At 45.8% G+C, this 21,975-nt stretch overlaps 1 protein-coding gene across 1 annotated transcript in view; it reads right to left on the bottom strand.

The window, feature by feature from the left end:
* LOC120885694 (butyrophilin subfamily 1 member A1-like) overlaps positions 1-21,975 on the bottom strand; it is a 46,977-nt gene that overhangs the window by 8,479 nt on the left and 16,523 nt on the right. The window contains exons 2-3 of the mRNA XM_078022824.1: positions 3,768-4,115; positions 16-132 (exon numbers count right to left, since the gene is read on the bottom strand). Coding sequence (XP_077878950.1) covers positions 16-132; positions 3,768-4,115 — 465 coding nt within the window. The remainder of the gene's footprint in view (positions 1-15; positions 133-3,767; positions 4,116-21,975) is intronic.

Here is a 21,975-nt window from a genome sequence, read left to right as displayed (position 1 = left end):
ACTCTTTCCATTTACCTTTGGCTTTTGTGGTCCTCATGAGGATAGCACCGATGACCGCCAAGCTGATAGCCACAAGAACATCAAACACAGCCAGCACCACAGTCCAGGGGCTGACCCTGGTGAACAGGTCACCTGGAAAACAGGACCATGGCGCTGAGATCTAGGCTGACTGCAGGTGGCCTGGCTGATGGGGACGAGTCCTTCCTGTTTCCTCATGGAGATGTCACCAGGCATCAGAGACCCCAAGCCTTCCCAGCACTCCTAAGAACTTCTGCTTCCTGCCTCTCTCCAGCCTGGGCAGGCCCCGAACTGCCCTGTCAAACAGGCAGCTGTGTGGACAGGCTGAAGAGAGGAAAGTAACCCAGCAGGCACTGTGAGACCAGCTCCACATGCAGTGCTCCTGCTGGGAAGCCCACTGGGTAGTTGTTTGCTCAGGGCTTCTGAGGATGGCGCTGGTCTGCCTGGGACGAGGGCTGAGCTGTTCAGGGTGCCTGAGGGAAATGCCAGGCATCCCAATGCCCCTAATTGTGCTGCCACACAGAGCTCACCTGGAGTAAGATCCGCAGGAAGTTCAGAATCATGTGAGACCCTCTGGGGCCAGCTCTTAGGGAACAGACTGCAGATACAATACACCTTCACCTGCCCTCCCCCTCCCTCCTGAGGTACTAACTGCCTTCATCATGGGTCCATTTGTCCAGTTGTTCTCGTCATCACATAGATGTGTGTCTAAGGGCAGGCTGAGGACTGAAGGGACACAGGTGCACACTGGGTGGGGGAGTTTTCCAGAAAAGAGAGCTCCTGATTTAGGTATTGAAGGACCATCAGGAAATGCCTCTTCAAGGGAGATACAAAGATAATGCCCCCTAGTGCCCATGAGCACCAGAGGGTGGGTAGGGACAGGTGCTGATGTGAGGTGCCAGAAATGGTGAGTCGAGCTGGGGAGAGAAGGGCCTGAGAACACCCTGGAGCAGAGACTGCACTCTGCTCCCTGATTGGGAGAGGGAGGGGTGGTGCAGGGCAGAGATGGGGGCAGGCTGTGTTTCCCTGACAGTCACTCTGCAGAGGTGGAGGGCACACCTGGGTGCTTGGTCCTCTCTGCCTGTGAAAAGAATTGTGTCATTAACCCTCATTCCAAAAAGGACATACTATTATTAGCCCTTTTTACTAGTCCTAACCTGAGCACAAAACAGTCTGCATGTGTCAAGGTCACAGAGGTGGCTGTGATAAGCACATTAGGTAAACTTGACAAGTGGGGGAAGAATCTCAATTGTTGTGCAGGGTGAGTCTGGGCAGTGGAAAGTTCCAAGGGACTCTGACAGACCCCTGTTAGCCCTGTTACCCTTGAAGGCTTTGGCATATCCACTTCTACCCTGTGAAATAATGACCTTGTTGACCTCAGCGGGAGTGCACAGGGGTACATCTGAGAAAGTCCCCACTCAAGAGTGACAAGGCACACTCTGGACCCTCATTGCAGTCTGTGTCAGGGGTCTCTGCTCCTCAAAGCTTCCTATCTGCACTGGAACCTCTGGACGAGCACCTGGGAGGGAACTGACCTGCCATGGACACGTGGCCCTTCTTCTCCTCATTGAGGACAGGGTTCCTGATGGTACAAGTCACATGTTCTCTGGAACTTTCTTCTACTGAGAGAGAGGACTCCACATGGAACAGGCCATCTCCTTCTACTGAGTTTGCCTCTGAGGCAGGTTCCAGTTGGAGTTGTCCTGGGCCACTCCACTGTACCTCTGGCTCTGGGTACCACCCAGAGGATGTGCAGGTCAGCTTAATGCTCCCACTGGGACCAGGTTCAACAAGAATATGAGGATCCAGGCCTGAGGCTGGAGAGAGAGAGAGAGAGAGAGAGAGAGAGAGAGAGAGAGAGAGAGAGAGAGAGAGAGAGAGACTGTTGTGTTAGGAGGCCAATGGCTCTGCCCCCTGAAGCCAATGGACTTTGGCTTACTGGTCAACCTGCAGGCTCTGAACTCTCCTGCTTGTGAAAGCTGGAGTATGAAAATTGTGCAACCAAAAGACGATTTTTATGTTTTTGAGAAAGAAATTGAATTTGTTAGACCAGTGCGTATACAAGTGGTCAAACACCATCTGGACCATTTTCTTTCCCACTTTCCTAGGACTCATGACTCATCCTTTCTTCTCAGGTTCACTACAGTAGGGCTGAGACCCTCCATCCATCCATCCACCATGGTTGAGAACTGAAGAGCACGTCTGGATTAGAGGCTCCTGTGGTAAACTGCTCCCCAACATTCACTCACCCTCCTCCTGCTCAGGCCTCCTGCAGAAATTCTTCTCATGGGGGAAGCCCTGGGGCTGTTGTCTGGTGCAATAGGTCAGGGCTCTGTGTGAGACACACTACCCAGGTGGCTGTGGGACTGGCATTCCTGTATGATTTATAGGGGTTAAGCTGCACCTGCATGGCCACATGCAGGAGGTAGCTGCCTTACCTGGGCAGTGCATTCTAGGGTAATGAACTTCTTAGCTGGGGAAGTGCCTACCCAGCTGTGGAGCACCTTCCCACCTCCTGCTCTAAGGAGTGGCCTTCAGATGCTGACAAGTCTGAATGGAAATGCTCTAGACAATATCAATAGAGAAAGGGGGTGTGGCTTCCCTCAGGCTATCTCTGTCCTCCAGATCTGAAGCATAGGGGTGGTTGTGAGACAGCTACAGCTGGGAGATAAGGGTGTGATATTGTCCTTAGTGGGAAATAAAGTTCAGGATATTTCTACTGCCCATGGTAAACTATAAATTCAACTATACTTTTGGAAATGCTGGAGATACTTTGGCTTCTTACAGTGTTGAGTGGGTTCCTGTGTGTTGTGCCTAATATATGCACATACTTCAAATTCGAAAGCTGAACATAGGCCCTGGTTTCTTTTAATTCTGCGTGTTTTGCGGTAACAAAAACATACCACGTTTTCTTCTGCTGAAGAGAAATTCTGAGGAGTAGTATATGGGAGAACCTCTACTACAATCATGTAATAAAATGTAGATTGCTGGGAATGCATTAGTGACCCACTGCTGAAGCTCAGAACACACATGTGCAAGCATTAGGCCCTGGTATCCTGGGCCAAGCTTCAAGGGGAAAGGTGTGTGCTTAGAAGGGATCTGGGGACAAAGTGGGACAGCTGTGGGAAGCTGTTCTCTGTTTGCTGGCAGAAGTCCTCTGTGCCATAGAAGAAGCATCTGGGATCTAGCAAGTCCAGTGTCTAGGGAAAGAAACCTTCCTCACTCTTTTACACCATCAGGACAGCAGTGGGAGCCACATCTCTGCAGAAGAGGGATGCAAGGCACAAACGCATGCTGTGACCTGAACAGACAAAGGTGTTTAAGAAGAGTGCACAATACCATGTCCTACTGCTCAGTGCACATCTGTGTACATTGGAATGAGGTCAGACAGTCAGGCTTGCTGGTGGGCTGCTCAGAACCCTCCTGCACATCAAGCTGCTTCTGGGTTTTGGAAGAGACATCTTCAGACAAAGAAGTGTCTCTAGGACATTTCAGACTTAGGACACACTGCTCTCTGCTCACACCTTCCCTTCAGCAGTCACATAGAGAAAGAAAAGGGAGGAGAGTGGATTTCTACTGAGACAAGGTACAGCCAGAGTGGGCCGCCCAGGTGACGCTCAGCTCTGGCATTCTGGATTCCAGCTCCCTGTTTGTGTGGACTCAGCCACCTCTGGCCATGCACACCACAGAGTGCTGTTAGGAAAAAACTACAACACACTATGTCTCAGAGTATTCATGCCAGGGCTCACCTGTGACTAACAGCTTGAACTGTGCTTCACTGTATCCTGTAGAGCTTGCAATTAAACACCTGTAGACCCCTGCATCTGAAGTCCGGATGGGCTGGAGCCTCAGGGCCACCTGCCCTTGGCTGATGTTCCCCTTCAGAAACTGGGTCCTCCCGCAATATTCTAGTTGCTGCTGCTCCACGTGTTCCTGGCCATTCCTATAATCGTGCACCAGGCCCGACTGATGATTTTTGTACCATGTCACCTCCATTTGCTGCGCATCCATGGCTGGCTTGAGGTGGCAGGAGAACACAGCCTCTTTTCCTACCATGGCAATGACTGGTGATCTTGGTCCCATCACCTGGAATTGCCCTGCAAATGATGGAGAGAAAGCAGGATGAAGTCATTCCTCAGTCTGTGGAAGGCATGGTTGGGACTGAGGAGAGAAGCAGACCAGCTGCATTAGCACCAAGAGCTGACCTAACACAGGGAGGTTGGCAACATTAGCAGAGGAGGCAAGAGAGGCCCAGATGCTGATGGCACCTCAGGAAAACCTGCAGATGTTCAACTTTGCTCTTCCAGTGGCCTAGGGTGGGAAGTAAGTTCATATAATCCATTATGATTTCCCATAAGAAGTATATGTGTTACAGAGATCAGCCTGATTGTAGATATAACGGAATCAGCCAATGGGTGATTCAGGTACTTGACCTATTGTATGTAATTATTAAGATGAAAAGCAAGCATTATAGTAATGAGTATACTATGTTTCTTTGCTTTAAAGAATGGAGTAAAATATAAGTTCGAAGAATTAAGATATATATTCTACATATATGCTCATACATATTTGTTCTACAACTATATATGTTCTACATATATATTTTATAATATATTTTCAAAGCAATTAGAATAATTTTATGCTGCAAAGAAATACTGACAGAATATTTTCTCAGGTATAAGATCAGTGTGCCAGGTCACACATTCCAGCTCCTGTGCTGGCTGGGCCCATGTCACCTCACCCCAGAGCTGGAGACAGCAGCACCAGGTGGAGGGGAGGGCAGCTCTGCCTGACTCTGGACAGACCTCAGGCTCTGAGCTGCTCCAGCCCCATGTGCCTCCTCAGGGAGGATCCCAAGGCCACAGGCTGGGAAGGTGCAGCAGGGCCTGAGACACTGAGGCAGAGAGCCTTCCTGGAGGTGGAGATGCCCTAGAGCAGCATGAGCTGAGCCCTGGATCCACACCCAGGGGCAGCATCACCAGGACTGATTGTGTTCCAAAACTGTGAAGCACTAGTGGAGGAAATTAAAGAAGCAAAAATAAAAGGAACTGTATCGCAGTATTTATGGACTGAAAAGATGAATTAATATTTTTAAAAGTTCCTACTGCCCACTGAGATCAACATGAGCACTGGTGTCTCTGGCATAAACCAATGTGCCCACAAGTCAGGATGGTACACTGTGTTCTCAAGTGTAGCTGTGAGGTCTCTCCACACAAGGACCACTATGTGCAGCAAAGTGGTTGCTAATTAAGTGGACATAACCATTACACAGTGTGCGATTTTCAGCACACACTGTGTAGGACACAGCACAGTGTTTTAAATTGATTTTAAAAAAGTAAATGTAAAATGGTTTATTCACAATTAATATACTCCAAATCCTGAATGAACCTGTGGAAATGCACAGCTCATGAATAGTGGACACCTTCCAGCAGGCAGAGTGAGGCAGCCTGAGCACAGCTGCTGGTTTCTAAGCACCTCAGTTCTGGAGTGAGCAGAGCACTAGGTGCTGTCATGGACACAGGCACACATCAACACAAGGGACAAGGAGCCCAAAGCTCAGCCCACACCAGGGCTGTGGTCTAAATCCAGCAAGGGTCCAAGAATGTGGACTGTGGAAAGGACACAGCTTAATGAACAGAGCTGAGTGAACTGCATATCCTCAGGTAGAAGAGTAAAATCTGACCCTCTGCACACCAGGGTTAGATAACCTGCATTAGGTGTAAGTGTAAAACCCCAAAATGTATCATTTTTATAAGAAAATGAAAAATGCTGCCTGGAATTGATGTTGCCAATAATTTTTGAATATGACACAAAAAGTAGAGAGGATAAAAGCCAAAATGAACCGGTGGGTACCATCAAATAATCAGCTCACACAGCAGAGACAAGCCCAAGGACACTCAGAGAGGAAAAAGCAGGTGTGCCAGGCACAGATGTGTCAGAGGCCAAAACTCAGGAAAATGAACAGTGAAAAATAAGCTAATAAAAAACCATAAAGAGATATGTGTAGAAATTTTCCAAGGAAAAAACAAATGACCAGCAAGGATATGGAAAGATTTTTATCAGTCATTGAGAAAAGCAAACCAAGCCACCAGGAGATGCTCCCTTTAAACCAAAGTGGAAAGGCTTTTGTAGAAAGAGCAGAAGCATCAGCTAGAGTGTGTAGGAAGGGAGCCTTTGCACACTCGTGCTGGGAATGTGCTGGAGCAGCCTTTGGCAAACAGAAAAATCATAGGATCCTGCAACCTCACCTTCCCGTGTGCCTCCAAGAGAAAACCAAATGATATATCACCTCACTTCCATGAAAAGGCAATTACCATCAGAAAAACAAAGAGAAGAAGATTGGTCAGGATGTGGAGGAATGGAACCCTTGTACACTGTTGTGGAGATGCTAATTAGTCTAGCCATTGTCGGGAACAGCATGGAGGTTCTTAAAATTATTAAAATTAGGCTGGGCATGGTGGCACATGCCAGTGGCTCAGGAAGCTGAGGCTGGAGAATCATGAGTTCAAGGCCACACTTAGCAATTTAGCAAAGTACTAAGCAACTAAATGAGATCCTGTCTCTAATCAAATACAAAATAGGGCTGGGGATGTGGCTCAGTGGTTGAGTACTCCCGAATTCAATCCCCAGTACCTCCCACCAAAATAAATAAATAAATTAAATTAAATTACAACAGGAGGCAGTAATGATTGTACTGTATACATAGACAAAGGAAATGAAATTGGTAGGTACAGTGGTGCACACCTGTATTCCCAGTGACTGGGGAAGCTGAGGCAGGAGGATCTCAAGCTCAAGACAAGCTTTGATATTTTATCAAGACCCCTTTCCGAAAGAAAGAAAGAAAGAAAGAAAGAAAGAAAGAAAGAAAGAAAGAAAGAAAGAAAGAAAGAAAGAAAGAAAGAAAGAAAGAAAGAAAGAAAGAAAGAAAGAAAGAAAGAAAGAAAGAAAAGAAAAGAAAAGAAAAGAAAAGAAAAGAAAAGAAAAGAAAAGAAAAGAAAAGAAAAGAAAAGAAAAGAAAAGAAAAGAAAAATCTGGGGGTGATGTGTCCTCACTTAGTGGTGCTGTGTCCCTGGGTGGAAAGGTTGAAAAAATTAAAATTAATGAAGTGAAACCCCAATCCCAATACCAGAGAGACTTCTATGCTCCTGAGTTTCCTGCGGCACTAAGCAGAGTATTCAGGATACTAAATCAGCCCAGATCTCCAGTAATACGTTGAGTGGATTAAAGAGAAGTGGCACATACACAGAATGGAGTTATTCCAGCTTAAAAAAGAATGAAATCTGTCCTTTATGGACAACAGGGTCGGATCTGCAGATCCTCAGGTGAAGTGAAAGAAGCCAGGCTAGAAGTTCTGCAGGACTGCGCTCCTACCCAGCACCCCAGCAGGGGGAGCTCCAGGAAGCTGAGAGCAGAATGGGCACAAGTGGGAGAGAGGGAGGAGCTACCTGGAGGCTGCACAGTGGGCCCTGGGCCCAGCTCTCTGGGTGGTGGGAGGTGGTGGGCTGCCCACAGCAGAGTATTGGAAGCAACAGCGACCCACTGTGCTTCTCAGAAGCAGAAGGAAGGTACTGAAGACTTCACCATGACAGGTGGTGTGTTTGAGGAGGCACAGATAGTTACCCTGGCTTAACATTTTGCAATAGATAAAAATATGAAAGCATCATATTGTACAACATGAAAATATACATATCTATGTTGATATGTACCAGATAAAATCAATTAAATCAATTAAAATTGAAAAGAAATTATCAAAAGCCTTGAAAGGTATGTGCACTACTTTCCTAGTCCTCAATTCACTTAACATTTTTAATGTTCCATTTACATGAATGAGTTGTTAAACTATAAATTTAAAAAAAAAAACAAAATTTCTGCACAGAAATCTCAGACAAAGCACAAAAACAAATCATTGGGGATTATATCATGTAGGCAGAAAATTAGGCAAACCGATTCATGGTTCCTTTGTCCAGTCCTTTTTTTGTCACATAAGAACAGGAATCTGAACTCCTGCCTTGTTCTTTCTTACATGGAGTCTCCCATCCCTCCCAAAGCCCCAGAAGACCATTTAATAGGAGTTCTGGAAATCTACCTAGTTAAAATTCAGTAATGGCCTGTAGGCTCATCACCTGTCTATACTGATAGGCTTAAGCTTCAAGACAGGCTTCACATTGTTTTTTAAGTTTTCTCTAGTGGACACTAGAAACTTTGGCATATCCACAAAAGAGTGCCAGTACTCTTTTTCCTTACTTCTTACTGTCCCCTCTGACCACTACCACTCTGTGGCTCATTCTAATGGGTTGGCTCCTGGCTGTCCTTACACATGGAGAGGGTGGCTTGGGAAGTGAGAGTTTGACCTATGGGCCACACCCCAGCCTCCAGGGACAGGAGGGGCCTGGAGACTGAGTTCTCTCCCCAGTGGGCAATGACTGGCTCAGCCAGGCCTTTGTGAAGAAACTTTCATGAACTCTGAAACATCCAGGCCAAGTAACCTCCACATGGTGAACACAGCAAGGTACTGCCAGGGGTATACCAGAGTCCACCAGGGAGGGCCCCAACGACCTTGCCCTGAGGACCTCCTGCATGTGAGTTTCCCACATTATATCCCCAGTGATGAAACTGGATGTTAAACATCATGCTTCTTTGAGTTCTGAGGGTTGTCACAAGAACCCCTAAGTCCATGGTCAGGAGAACAAAGGTACATGTAGCCCCTGCTGTGGGTGGTCTTGTGGACTGAGCCCTTAAGCTGTGGTTCCAGCAACTTTGAATGGGTGGTGTCATACCTGAGGCGACTCACTGCACACAGAGCTGGTGTGGATAAATCTAGAACTGAGTGGTGTCAGAGAAGGACTTAAAGTGATCTGACAGCCAATTTAAATGTAAGGGAATAATTGTATCCATCCCTAGGACTTTCCAGAATCAATGCACCATTGAAAATAAGTGTTACCTGCCTAAGAAAGTCACCAGAATGATATAAAACAACATAAAACAAAACAAAATGCTAACAGTTAAAAATGGTTTTCAAGCACCATAGAAAAGGTCAAAAATCAAATTTATTCTGTTTATTTTTTAAAGAGAATTTCCAACATTGAAAGCTAAAGCAGTGGTACTGGCCTGAACTGTCATCATTAGCGTGCTCAGACAGGTTTCAGAATTCAGTTTCTTTGGATTTTGCAATATTTGCATGAACTATACTAGTTCAGTATTCCTACCTGAAAATCACAAAACTAAAATGTTTCAAAACCCAAAATGCTCGATTTGGGAAACTTTTGAGGGTCATCTTGGCATTTTCTTAAAAAATTCCAGTTGTCAGAGCATCATGGAGCTCGGTTTTCAAGTCAGTGTGGCACAGCCTGTGACTAGGTTGACACTGAAGTCACCAGAAGATGATGAGACAGAGGAAGACCTGACCTTGGGGACAAAAGGACATTAAAATAACTAGGACATGGCAGGACTTGCTCGTGCTCTGACAGGAGAAGACCCCTCCTGTGTGTGACACAGCGTGACAAGAGGCCAGAGATGAGCACAGCCTGCTCGTCATCTGCAGGAGGTCCTTCATGGAGGACCTCACTTGTCTCACCTCTTTCAACAGGTACTAACAGTGCCACCAGGGGAGATAACAGAGATCAGGGACTCTCCTGTCAGGCTGCAGGACCTCATCAGGGGCAGCAAATGACAATTGTTTCCAAGAAGAAGAGGCCAGAAGTCCTATATCTGTTTTGCTTGATGACAGAGGACCTCAGACACAAGCTCCTTCTTCAGGTGCCCTGGGGGATGACAGAGGCAGCAAGACACATACCACTAGACCTCTAGGTGGCCCTCCTCCTGCTGGATCCCCTTAGACCCAATCCTGATCCCCTTAGACCCAATCCTGCCCTCATTGCTGATCATGGAACCAGAGGAAAGGACTTCAGAGAATCTTACAGCTAAGGGGAAATTCGAAAAAGGAAGTTTTTCACTGAGGTGACCAGGTTGTCTTGCAAGGTGCCAGGTGCCTTCTTGGGATCTTAACAGATGGTGACTTCTGAGGTGGTGGGCTGACACAGCCTACAATCTAAACTTGTCTCCTACCTGTTTTGTAAACCATGTCTACTGATTTTCTTGTCCATCAGGATGGCTTTCTTGGAGTAAATATGTATTTTCTCTAACATGCTTTGATCTTTCATTTTAATGTTGGTGGTTTTCATTGCAATGGAATGTCTCTGTTTCTATCTATAAGCTCCTGGGTCCTCATGTAGGTCAATTACCTTATTGGAAGTGAGCTTTGCTCTCACATAAACTCTTATTAAACACCAAAAGTTCAAGACATAGGCCACCTCCATGTGTCAAAGCCACTCAGGATGCTGTCTCACACACTGGGTGTACGTTTTTCCCAGTCAGGGCCAAACACAACAGGGAGAGACATAAGAAATCAAATTCTATGAGAGGAAGAAGCTGAAGACTCCGAGAAGGGCCTGCATATTGGGTGGGGGCAGTGGACCCTGGGGTCCCTGAGCTCTGTCCCCAGGTTTGTCATAGGGCAGCCAGTGTCTGCCCTATGACAAAGGCTCTGCTTTAGAGAAGATGCAAACAAAGTTTAGCAGAATTAATCAGAAAAGACCCCTAAGACATAGCTTCAGTAAAAGGTGAAAGATTTACATGATCCTAAAAATAAAGATACTGTGTGTTCATCTACAACTAAATATATATATTTAATTAAAAAAAAAACAGCTTCAGATACTTGGGTCACTTTATCCTCACAAAGGACTGAGAAAACAACAGGAATCAGCAAGAGCCAGAAGGACAGACTAAAATGAGAAGCACCTGGGCTTCAGCTCTAGCAAAGGGTATGAGCTGGGCTCAGGGGCACCTGAGGAGGAGGGGCCCTGAGCCAGGCACCAGGTAAAGGAAGGGACAGCTGTGCCCTTTGTCACTCACCTGCGCCTGGCCAGGGAAGCAGGAGGCAGAGCAGAAGGGTCCTGAGGCTCCTGTTCCAGGGCTGCATTCTGGGTGGTCTCAGACCTCTGTCCTCCCAGGGGCTGTCCTGGGTCAAGTCCTTCCTCTGGTTCACTGCTGTGCACGCTCTTCCTGAAACACTGTGAACAGGATCCCTGGACAGAAAGCTGTCCTCCTGGACACCTGCATGTGGGAAGCAGAAGCAGGAGATAAGTGGACTCTTCTTCCACCTGCTGCATAGTAAGGGCAGCTGAGGAGGAAGAAAAGTGAGGCAGGCTGTTGATCAACTGGGAAGCCAGCGCCTCAGGGCACGGAACATTCTGGCCCAGAAGGCTTTCTATTTTAGGGTCCATGTCGGGTTTTCTGATTCAGAATTGAAAACTGTGCATTAACTGGGGAGGTGACAACTTCATGTGACTGTTATGTCTTCAAATGCTGGTTGGGACAGCCAACCTAAAGCCACAGGAGGATACACTCTTATTAGAGGCCAAATAAAGAATGAGTAAGACTAGCGCCACCTACTGGTGGCCATGCAGGAGGTGCTTTTGAGCTGCAGCCACAGAGGGAACTCTAAAACAGAACCCTGGGGAAAGAAGGTTAATGCTGACTGCTGACATTCACTGACCAAAAGCCTGGGAAGGAGAAACAAGGAGGTCCAGGCAAACTCTTGCACATGGGTTCCTGGAAGCTTTGCCCTCAGAAGTGAGAGCTTAGAATCAAGGATAATAGGCCTGCTGTGGTGAGGATGGAGCTGGTGTCCTTCTGGGATGCAGAGACGATAAGGAAGAGGCTGCCAGGGGAGGTGAGAGGTCCAGTCCCAGAGCCACCTGGAAATGCTGCTTGCTGTATGAGCCACTCACCTGACAGGTGAGTGGGAAAAGGGAGCAGCTCTGCCTCCTGAGGAGGAAGCAGTTAGGCAAATCTAGGGATGGGTTTGAGACTCAGAATCATATAAGAAAATGGACCCATTTTACTGTGGCTGAACTCATAGAAAGACATGTGACTATGATGATGGCAATATAAATACCATAAATAATGCTGAAAATACACAAAACAAAAGAAAAATGTCTCAGTTTATTCAGCAATTCTGTTGATAAATGCAGCTGAACTCTGCATTTCTCTCTAATTGCCACAGAAACTCAGGTTTCCTAAGGACCCAGTGAAGGTCTTGGTCCACCCCCTTAAGGTTCTAGCAAGAACAAGAATCTTTCTTTTATGATGAGACACAACACTGAGCCTGGGTAGATGAAAAGCAGAGTGTTACTTACAGGTTGAAGAAGAGCAGGCTGCCAGGCAGGGCCACTGAGAGAGTTGTCCCCAGGGCCAGGAGACAGGCTGGGCTCTGGGGAGCATCTGAGGCAGGATTGGTGGGTTGGGGCTGTCTAGGGTTCTCTGCACCCTGTGGATTGGCTGATCTGAATAATTCCCCAGGTTCCAGGTTCCAGAGGCAGGGTTTCTGGCTCAGGGAGATAGGTAGGTACATGGGGCTCCTGAATGGGAGCCTGATAAGGAAAGGAGTTGGGGTGTTAACTTAATCGGCTGCTCAAGGAGGGAAGCCTTGGGCCTCTAGCCAGAGCCTCCAACTGGCTGCAGACACCCATTCTCCAGGAAGAAGCCATGTAGTGTTTTTACTTATGTCATGACACTGGTTCTGGACACAATTTGGGGAGATTTTGAGTAGTGTGCCAAGTCCAACTGGTTTTACAGAGGGGATTCTAATTTGCCCTAGGCAGAGAAGAAACATTTCATACTGGTAAAAATGAGGAAAAGCAATAGTGAAAGCTTGGCTTACAAGGTTAGAATGGAGTTTCTCATTATTATGGCATTGTTCATCAAATAGAGCTGAGATATTGGGTACTTAAAACAATATCTCAGTTATCAATGAATGACTGTCATTTTTTAATTGGTGCATTTCATTAATACAGAGCATTAGGATTTATTTTCACATAATTATAAAATCATGTAATATAATTACTCTAGTTCAGTCCCCAGAACTTCTCCTTCCTCTCGCATCCTGCTTTTCCTGATCCCTTCCATCTACTGTACTGATTTTTCTGCTATTTACTTTTTAAAAACAAAAAATAGTGCCTTGTGGATATACCTCAAGGTGAGACATAGTGTGGTACGTTCATAGGAAAGTTGGATCAGATCCATTCCACTGCTCTTCCCTTATTCTATTCCTCCACCCACCCCTCAATCCTCTTGATCTAGTTTATGAGGCTTTCCTCTGTTTTGGTGGAATCCCCCTCTTTCACCTTTCCCTCTCTCCCACTCTATGCCTTGCCTCCCTTACTTTGGACTGGCTTCCACATATCAGAGAAAACATTCATCCTTTGGCTTTCTGAGTGTGGCTTATTTGACTTACCATGATGTTCTTTGGTTCCATCCATTTTTCAGCAAATGCCCTGATTTCTTTTCTTGATGGCTGAGTAATACTCCATTGAATATACACCACATTTTCTTTATCCATTCATCTATTGACGGGCACCTGGGTTGGTTCCACAGTCTGGCTATTGTGAGTTATGCTGCTATAAACAATAATTTGGCTGCATCCCTATAGTATGCTGATTTTAGTTCTTTTAGGTAAATACTAAGGAGTGGGATAGATGGGTTATATGATAGTGCCATTCCTAGTTTTTCAACAAATCTCCAAATGTTTTCCATAGTGTTTGTAATAATTTGCAGTCTCCCCAAACAATGTGTGATTGCACTTTCCCCCACCTCCTCACCAATATTTACTTTTACTTGCATTCTTTAAATTGACATTCTCCCTGGACTGAAATGAAATCTTTATGTAGTTTCAACTTGCATTTCCATGATTGTTATTGATGTTGGATATTTTCTCATATATTCGTTGGCCAGTTGTTTTTCTTCTTTTGAGAAGTATCTTTTTAGTTCTTTTGCCCATTTATATTTTTTGGTTGTTTTTTTTTTACATTATTTGTATATTCTGGATGTTAATGCTCTATCTGGGAAGCAGGTGTCAAAGTCTTCTCCCATTCCCTAGGCTCTTGATTCATGCTGTTAATCACTTCTCTTATTACACTGAATCAGTTTAACTTGATGCCACCCCAATTATTGTTTCTCCCTTTTCTTTCTTATACTTTGGGACTCCTGTTAAGGAAGTCGGTTCTTGTGCTACCATACAGGAGTGTTAGGTACACATTTTCTTCTAGCAGTTGCAGAGTTTCTGGCTGTGGTAAAGGTCTGGGCACTCTCCCTTTAAGCTCCCTGGGGACTCAAGCACCACTGCCCTGCTTTCCCCAGCCACAGCCAAAATCTGGGATCCACACCTTTATATTGTGAACATTCAGGCACCTTCTCTGGCTTTGGCCCATGTGGGTGCATGGTCAGGGGGACAGTCTCTCCAGGTTTCTTACAACTCAGGCTCTTCCTGAGGAGAGCTCTAAGGTCCCCTGCCCCTTCCCTATGCTCAGGCCCTAAATTGCCTTGCTGCCCAGATCTGAGCTCTGACTTCCACCTCCTCCAGCTGTGGGCCTCTGCTGCTTCTCTGTCTGCCTGGTGGCAGCCTAGTTGAGTCCTGAGTCCTTCCTAAACTTCCCAGGTGGGCTGCTCCACCCGTGGTCCTTGTTCCTAGTCAGGGGCAGGGGGTTGTCGCCACTTTCAGCTAGTAGTGATCCAGTTACATGTCCTCTCTAGCTGGATTCTGAAGAGAACCCACTGCAGGTTGTTCTGGTTTAATCTGCTGCTGTCTGGAGGTGGGCAGAGGCTTTGTTGTCTAAGGGGGTCACTTGTCATCCGTGGACTCCCCACAACCATGGCAGTGCCCTCAGGGCTTTCTATTTACAGTTTTGTTTTGTACTGCTTGATCCACTGCTCGAACATCGGTGTACTATCACATTTTAATTTTTTTTCTACTTTTTGTTCCAAACTTGTGAATGGTTAACCTATGTGCTTTTCTCCTCCCTCTTTCTCTCTCTGTTGACCTTTCCCCTTCTCCAACCTGGTCTCGGTTTAGGTTTTAGAAATTTGGGCTTATTTTATTCTCTGAAACCAATCCTCAAGTCTCTGCAGGTCTCAGAGTATTTACTTTGCCTCCCATCTCCTGGATCTGCTATTTTTTCCCATTTTCTTTCTATTTCGATTGGTTTTGGAAGCCCTGGCCAGCTGTTAAGCCATTTGAGAGTGTTTTAACAACCCTCACAGGGTCGTCTGTTTCTTAGATCAATCATAGAGGTGTGGCAGTCATGCTATTGGCAGGTGTGAGTGGAGCTCAGTTATGTGTGCATGAAGGTTAGCAGCATCAGTGTGTTACCAAGGGGTGGTGACTGTGGTTGTGGTGGGAGGGACAGTGAATGGTGTGGAAAGAGGACACTCAGTAGGAGGCATCTTCTGCTTCAGAGGGCAGCGGAGGTCCTTAAGTGGGTGTCATACATGTACATTGTGTATCTTTTAATGTTGCATTTTGGTATGATTTCAGTCTCACAGAGGGTTTGAAGACCAGAAGTATCATGTAAGATCTTCATATGTGCTAAATGCATACACGTGCTACACACCATATATGTGTAGACTTTCTGTGAGTCACTTGGGAGTTACTTGGAAACTTCATGTTTCCCCCTCATTAAATAATTCAATGTGGATGTCCTAAGAACAAGGACATCTATGACTTCTCTGTGAATTGTGAAACCCAATGTTGACCCCATCACCGGCTCCCTCACAGTTCTGCCACTTCTGACAACAACATCCTTTTCACCTGTTAATGTTCTTATTTGGTGAAGAATTCAGGAGCCTGGGCTGCTGTTAGTGTCACTTATTCCATGCTCTTTACCCTGGGACTGTTCCTCTTTCCGTGACCTGAGGATTGCTGGATTGTTGGCTGTGTGCAGCACAGGGAAGGCACAGAACAGCTCTCGGGGATTACTGTGAAGGTTTCTTGAGATTGAACCATGAGAGGGGGTTCGTGGAGAGGCCGCAGAAGAGACTTGAAGCCTCCAGTCCTCTGTGTCAGGGGCGTGACACCATGGTGTCCCCACATCATCCAAGGGAACTGCCGTTGTGGGTCTAGCTGGTGTCCAGCAGGCCTGTGCATTGTGGACAGATGTGACACAGTACTCTGTAGGGGGATGATCTGAGCCCTTGTGAGCACATCACTCCATGTGACAGTTCTAGATTCCTTCTCTGTTTGTCAGCTCACATTCTACTGAATGGAGGAGTTTGTTCTCATGTGGCATAGGGTGCTTTACTCATTATCAATCTCTGTCAACAAGGAACATGGAATATTTATTTAATTATGAATTTTATTATGTTTTCCAAACTTGAACATAGGGCACCTCTTCAGCTGCCTCCTCTGTTCTACAGTTAGTCTCTGTTCATGTCACAGTCTGAGAGCTTCCCTCCTTTACAACAAGACTGAAGAGCCCAGCCCACATGGCTTGCTTGTTCCTGGAAGATACCTTTTCTCTAAAGACCTCTAGTTCCTTTGAATGAAGACATTTTACAGATCAACCTCTAGTCACTGGTGTGCTCACTGCTACTGAGTTTTCAAAGCAAACATCTTAATCTTCCCCTTCATATTTGTAGCTAATGTTTCCAACTATGAGAAACCCAGGTTTCATTTCCTTTAACATACTTTCCCATTTTTCTAAGCCTACACTACACAGATGTATTTCAGAATTACTCACTGATAGTGCCTCAAAGAGCAAACCTACTGATTGTAGGTCATTATTATTTACATGCTTGGTGACACACAATCCACAGACAATCTGCACCCTTCCCATCCAGCTAGGAACACCCCTCAGACTGAGTTAGGTGAGAGAGCCACAGCACTGCACCAGCCATGGTTTCCCCACTGTAGCTCAGGGATTCAGGCCTTGGTCAGAAGCTTCATCTCTGGATCTCTGCACACATTGCAGTTTGAGGTTGGCTCAGTGGGGCTGGAAATTTCACTTCAAGGCTCCTGGTCAACAAGGCTCTGAGCAAGAGACTCAAATTTCCCGGCTCCTCCACAGGGCCATGTGAGCATAATCATGGTGTGGTGCTGGCTTCCCACAGAGTGAGTACTGCTGGAGACCCATTTGGACCTACCCTTGAGGATGAACCATGGATGTGCACACTGTTATCTCCACCACTGGAGGGTCAGCCCTTACTCAATGAAGGCAGCAGCACCTGGACATCATGAACCACAGGAAGCAAGGACGATGAGCAGCCACCTTGCAGGACAGTGGCCAGCACTGGATGCCAGGACCTCCAGGGAGCAGGTGCTGACTCTTCTAGGTTTACATCATGCACCCACTTGGCACACGGGGAGCATTCCCCTCTCCAGACTGTCCTTCCTCCCATCCAGGTAGCCCTCCCACTCGTAACACCACAAACTGAGATTTTTGTGGACACAGGCTGGTTGACCTGTCAAGAATCCCACACATGATAGAGTACAGTCTTCTCAAACCCTGATTCTGTCACCCACCTCAGCTTCTCTGAGCGTCCTATTCTGGTTGAATGTGTCAGGGTTTCATGTTTTAAATGTCAAATTGTAATTCATCTTGTGCATGGATTACAAGTTTATTCATAAAATGTCCAAGTAACAGTACTGGTCCCAATTTTTAGATACTATTAATAATGCTGCTTGAGGTTTTGGTACCTGCTTCTGTGTTCACATGCATTCTTTTCTCTCTAGAATGTACCTGGTTGTTGGGTTGCAGATCATAAGGTGCTTGTCTGGATACCTTCATGAGAATCTGCCAGAACCTTCCCTGAGCTGCTGTGTGATTTGGCACTGTAACCTGAAAATGTGTGAGAGTTTAAATTTCTCTGTATGCTTCCTGGGGTTTTGCTAAAACTTGACCTTCTCTGTAGATACTGTTTGAGCTTTATATCTTGGACTCTGGAGAGGGGTGGCTTGGTTTGTCTCTCAAGGGTTTGGTTCATACTGTCATGTGACTCCAGGAAGAAAGAGATGTCCTGGAGCAGACACTCCTGCTGTGGTGACCATGGCCTTTAACCTAGTTTTGGAAGCTCGGGTTGACCACTTACCACAGAATCCACAGAATATATGCAAAACAAAGCCTGAGGATAGCAGAGGGCAGAGCATGGCTTCCTGGACCTGGAGTAGTCAGTGGGTACTGGAGGGTACTGACAAGGTGTACCCACTTTATATGGGAAAGTGAGTAGGTTTGGACTTTTAATAAACTATATGTGTCTGTTAATGAAAAGTGATTGTGATAAAAAATACACAATGGTCACACACATCCAATATTTTAAGCCATGAATTTACATATAACATTTGTCAATTAAATATATAAAATTTGATAAGGAGGCTAAGGAAATGTGTTATAGAATGTAGGAACTTGGGAGAGGCTTATAAGATGGTTCCTGCATGAAAAAGTCTTAGAGTCCAGGTGTGTCAGCTGCTACAGGATACAAGTTTCTTGAGATCATGATTCTTAGTATAAACCTGTATTCAACACTGGGCATCGTGGCACCCTCCTGTTATCCAGGGGCTCAGGAGGCTGGGGCAGGAGGATCTTGAGTTCAAATTCAGCTTCAGCTACAAGAAGACACTAAGCAACTCAGTGAGACCCTGTCTCTAAATAAAATACAAAAAAAAGGCTGTGGATGTGGCTCAGTGTTTGAGTGCCCTTGAGTTCAATCCTCAGTATATCCCATCTCACCCACAAAACAAAAACTGTGTTTCAGTCAGTTGTTTTGGCTCAAAAATAGTCATGGAAATAGGCAGCACTTGGGGTATACTTCTGAAGAAGCAACAGCTTATTAGTAAAAGTAAAATACTCTGAATAAGCTGTGAAGCATAGTGAGAAATACAGAAGAGATATTTGTTGAGAAATGATGTTCATCAGTTGCAGCAGTGAATCCAGCTAGGATGGCAGAGTTTGATGAGCAGTGGAGCTGGCCCCATGAGGAGGATCATTCAGTCGCCACAGCACTGGGAGCAGCCAGGGTCCTTGGGGGATCCTCACACCCCTGCCCCCCAGCATCCTGCCTGGGGAATGGCCACTGTGCCCATGGTCCATAAGGATGACCCTTAGGGAATGTTTCTCCATTCTTCTCTAGGGAAAAATCAGAAGCTCATGGAAAATGCAGGATGGTTAGGCCCTGAGTGCTTCCTGGAGTAGGAGGTCCAGGGTAGAAATATGGCCTCAGGGGCTGGGTGAACTTGCTTTTGAGAGTAAAGAGAATGGTAAGTTCTATCACATCATAGAAAGAGATCAAACCTTCTTCATATTGCAAAAAAATTCCAACTACTTCTGGCACTAGTGGGACATTGATATTATAAGAGTGCATTGAAAGCACCTTTAACTGACCATCCTCCAGGGAGAGGGTCCAGAAACCAGCTTCAGGACAAGACTCCTCGTAAGCTCTTCCTCTGTCTACTGAATCCAAGCAGAGGCCTATAGCCCACCTGATCTTTCCTGGTACTTTAACCTCCCAGTAGTGACTGCCACTAGAGAAGCTGTTCCGACCCAGCACAAATGGCATTAGAGTAAATCGCTCAGGATTATCAGGAACATTTCGATTCACAGACAGGGAATAAACTTGCTTCCCATTTTGTGTCATAAATAGGGAGGGGTGAGCCGTGCTTTCATCCAATATGATGTTCTCTGCAGAAGGAAGGACATCAGTTACTAGTAAGCAATAAGAAAAGACCCTTCACCTTCTCTGAGACGGGTCAAAGCAGGGCAGATGAACAAGGTACATGTGTTCTAGGCCATTTTCATCAACACAGAAAATAAACACCAAGCTATTAAAATCCAGGACTCCATCCCACATACAGGTTTGAAGGTCCTTTCCTAAAGGAAAGGAACAGATTTCTGTTGTCACCTCAGAGCTTGCAAGGCCTCAGCTGATGGGAGATGGGTGGAGCATGGAAACTCCTTGGGAAAGGTCTTTACCAAGGTTCTGACACTCAGAAGGTCTCCTGGTGTTAGCACTAGGAACACCAGGCTCTCCATGGACAGAGGGGACATAACAGAAGGGTCGGGGAAGGTCAAGGAGACGATTCCCCTGCTCAGCTCAGAGGCAGAAGCTCAGCAGTGTGTTCAGAGGGCAGGAGACTGGCCAGTGCTGCAGGAGGAGGGAGAGGGAGGAGGTGGAGCTAGGAGGCAGCAGGAGGGTGGTAGTGACCACTGAAGATCAGGAAGGCCATTGTCAGGCTGTGGGTATTTGTGGAGCTGGGGTGGGAAGGCAACAGAAGGTACAAATTAGGAAAGAGGATTTACAAGTATGAAATGAGACTGTTCTGGAAAGGGAGAGGTGAGTAGGATAATAGCCCGATGGAGAGACTAGGTTAACTGAGATTACTGTTTACTTTATTGTTAAGAAAACTAAGGAGGAAAAAGTGTTTGTTCCTGTGGTTGTTAGAGTCTGTAAACAAGTCAAAATAACACCTGATATTTTGCCAGGGGAATGTTAGAGTTTGTAAACAAGTCTGGATGGTGCCTGGCAAAATGCCAGAGGGAGTGGTTTGAGAAGTAACAAAAGTGAGCCATTAAGTGTGGAGATTCCTTATTGGTTGACTGATGTATCTAGTTTATGCTAATTAAGATAAGCTGTGCAAAATGTATAAATAGTTCTGTTGTCCTACAATAAATGGCTTCTACTCCTGCTGTATCAACATACACAAGTTATTCCTCACCCCCCTGATTATTCTGCTGCAGCCGGACTGCGGCAGTTGGTGAGAATGACCTGGTGGACACGGAGGGTTTGAAGTTGGAAAAGAAAGGAGAGACAAGAGACCTAACCCTTCATCATCTCTTCATCATCACCCCTGACAGTTCTATGGTGTTCCTAGAGAAGCTGCTCCAATCCAACTTCTATGGTGGTGGTCACAAGAGGATGGTGAGGACCTGCTCCTAACTGACGAGAGCCTGCCTGTCAGTGTTAGGAGACCCTGATATGTCTGTGCCGCCCAGAGCTAATGCCTTAGCCGACTTAGGTCCCTATATCCAGCATCTGAGGATTTTCTTTTTTTGCCTACTTGTAACCCATATATCATTAGGGAATAACCTAATGAATTCTCTCACAATAGAATCCCAGAGAGGTTAGAGAACAGGCATAAGGTTATCCTAATCACACTTCCTTCTCTGTGCACCTACCTGTAAAACTTCGAGCTTCCTCCAGATCTACAATGAGATGGACACATTCAAGGTTAGAAGAGTGATTGATAAAAGACTGTTGAAGGTAAATGGTTTGTGGGGTATCAGTGGTGTGAAATGTAACTTTGCTTACCTTTTATTGACAGAGATGTTCTTTTTTCTGCAACCAACCACACAGAGAGATAATTGCTTTGGGGGTATGGAGGCTGAATTTCCAATTTAGCATGGAAAAAAGATATAAAACTTACCAAGTTCTTCAATTATTTTCTCTAAAAAAAGAAAAATATATATATATATAAAAGAAGGGTTAGTTAGTGATCTGACACTCCAATAAGTTTCATCCTAGACTACATCTTTGTAGGATTCTAGTGACCATTTGATTCAGATTGCTGGACTCTGCGAGACACAGACTGAAAGGGTATCTTATTTTGTTTCCACACTGGACATCCCTAGATCCTGAGATCCTGAATGTCCTGAGTCTTATACAGTTTGCTTCTTATGTCCATCACAGTCTACTGCTCATCAGTGGCCACCGTGTTGTCTCCGTTTGTCTTCTTGGCATTCCTGAGGCCACTGCCACTCTTTCCTGTCCACTCAGTGAACTTTTTTTTTCTTTGTACCAGGGATTGAACCCAGGGGACTTAACGACTGAGCCACATGCCCAGCCTTTTTATTTTTAGTTTGAGATAGGGTCTTGGCAAGTTGCTTAGGACTTCAATAAGTTGCTGAGTCTGGCTTTGTAATTTAATCCTCCTGCCTCAGCCTCTAGAGCCATTAGGATTACAGACATGTGCCACCACACCTGGCCAGCAAACACTTACTGGACCCACATTAATCCAGGTTCTGCCTTCTGTACTAGGGATATCACCATGAGCAAGATAGGGTCTTTTCCCTACAGGGCCATTGACAGGCACCTGTCAATTATAGATCAATGCTATGAGCAGACTGCTATAGAGAA

This window comes from Ictidomys tridecemlineatus, chromosome 1, assembly GCF_052094955.1.
Source record: "Ictidomys tridecemlineatus isolate mIctTri1 chromosome 1, mIctTri1.hap1, whole genome shotgun sequence".
Classification (NCBI taxonomy): Eukaryota; Metazoa; Chordata; class Mammalia; order Rodentia; family Sciuridae; genus Ictidomys; species Ictidomys tridecemlineatus.
Note: the sequence above shows the minus strand (reverse complement) of the source record. Positions and strands in the feature narration are given on the sequence as shown.